The following is a 1,874-nucleotide window of genomic DNA, read 5'->3' on the forward strand; positions in this document are numbered from 1 at the left end:
CTGATTGTTAACTCAATTACCAACGGATCGTTGTGGGGTCTATCGATTCCTGCCGTTTCCTCCTCGGCGAAGGAGATCACTGTATTTGGGATGTCGGTCGGTTCTGTCCAATTCTCTTTCGCTTCGGCTCGGCGCTGATAGGCTTTGATAGAGGACACGATATCTTGGTAGTATTGAGATCTACCCATGATCATATTGATCATTTGCCTCGGCTCGGGTCGCTCTTCGGGTTCGCCTCTCTTGTCACGCTTGGAGTTATCGCCTCGTCAGGGAGGATTCGCGGGTTCAGTCGCCCCGCTCAGCTCGGCTCTTTCTTGTGGTTCATTAGGGACGAGGTTGAGGTTGACCACGTTTTGAAGCTCTCCCGCTGCCATCTTAGCCACGAGTTTTGCTCCTAAAGTTCGGCATTGTGCCGTTGAGTACCCGTAGGTCTGGTGATACTCGCAGAAAGCCTTCTCGTCGTAGTTGGCGGACTTTCTCACCCAAGTGTTGTTGCGCGGCTTTCCTCTTCCGCGCCCGGTGCCTACCTGATAGTTATGGGCACCTCCGTTTCTAGGTTCATCCGAGCTCTGCGTTGTTGTGTTGTTCGATGGGTTGCCCTTCTTCGAGGGGCGCGGCAAAATTGAGCTTCGGATTGCTGCTTTCGTTGCTTCGTACTGCTCGTCCAAACTCTTACGACGAAGTCCGATGACCGGTGTAAAGCGCCTTGAATTGTTTGTGGCGTGTTGAGTGCCATCTCCCCTCAGAACTCAGATTTGTACCACAAAGATCGTTTCAAAGCTTCGAGCGCGGCCTTGTCACTTATCTCTTCTATTTTGGACACGGCTGCCTTGAATCTTGCCATGTAATCCCGAAGCGGTTCGTTTGGTCCTTGGGACAGTGTCCACAGGTCATCATCAGATGTGCCTCTGTCCATAAACATCGAGTATTGTTTAAGGAACAAGGCGGAGAGCTTTTGAAAACTACCGAATGAATTGCGTTCCTGTCTTGAAAACCACTCGAGTGCGGCCCCCTTAAGATGCTCCACAAAGAGCAGGCAGTATCCGGCATCTACTTCCCGCTCGGTCAGTTTGGCGGCGTTCTTTGTGAAGGCTCGTCCTATTGCTATCCGAAATGCTGTGATGTGTGCTTTCGGGTCGGTTGTTCCTTCGTAAAATGGATTCTCACCTTCCCCGACTTCGGAATCCTGGCCACCGTGATTCTTGCAGTGAATGGAGTTCTCTGAGTTTCTTCAAGCATTCGGTCAATTTCGGGTGCGGCGCTTGTTGCGTTGTGCACTTGGGACTTCATGGCGCGTATTTCAGCTACTGTCCGAGCCATTGAGGCTCGCAGCTCTTTGAATTCGAGAGTTTGTGCGTGAGTCATTCCCTTTGATTGGGGGGGTCGCTCGATCCATTGGAGGTTTTCTTCTTCCTTGGTTTGGTTGTCGCCGCGAGTTGGATCAGAGACTTTGTCAGTTCGAACACCGTTTAGTACCGAGGCGAGCTCTTCTTGACTTATTCGCCGAGCCGAGCCGGTTTGTTGTGGATTCGTGGTTCCGTCGTTCTGCTGGGCGTCCACGTCGATCGCATCATTCTCTTCCTCACCGGCTTGTCGCCTTGAGTTCCGGCGGAGTGGAGGCGGCTCGGTCATGTTGACCCGCGGGAGTCTGTTCGTCGAGGGGACAAAACATTGGAGGAGCCGAGGGGTATCTTGCGCCGCTCCCTGAGGCTTCTGCAGGTGTTGAGAAATCAAAGCGTCTCCGGATTCCATCCATCGGGTCGGGAATTCCGGCTCTCCAAGTTGGGTGTAGTCGCTCAGCCGCCATCGCGTCGAGCCTCTCCGTAATCGCCTCGTTTCTTTTGTCCTGTTCGTCGATATTCTTCATCAACGCA

At 52.8% G+C, this 1,874-nt stretch overlaps 1 protein-coding gene across 1 annotated transcript; it reads right to left on the minus strand.

Annotated features, from left to right (window-relative positions):
• Positions 1-266: 266 nt before the first annotated feature.
• Positions 267-1,632, minus strand: LOC112087740. Its single transcript, XM_024157612.1, has 3 exons — positions 1,168-1,632; positions 762-1,012; positions 267-705 (listed from the first exon to the last, which is right to left on the minus strand). The coding sequence occupies exons 1-3, from the start codon at positions 1,630-1,632 to the stop codon at positions 267-269; spliced, it is 1,155 nt and encodes a 384-aa protein (XP_024013380.1).
• Between the last annotated feature and the right edge of the window lie 242 nt (positions 1,633-1,874).

Source organism: Eutrema salsugineum, unplaced genomic scaffold (assembly GCF_000478725.1).
Source record: "Eutrema salsugineum unplaced genomic scaffold, Eutsalg1_0 scaffold_16, whole genome shotgun sequence".
NCBI lineage: Eukaryota > Viridiplantae > Streptophyta > Magnoliopsida > Brassicales > Brassicaceae > Eutrema > Eutrema salsugineum.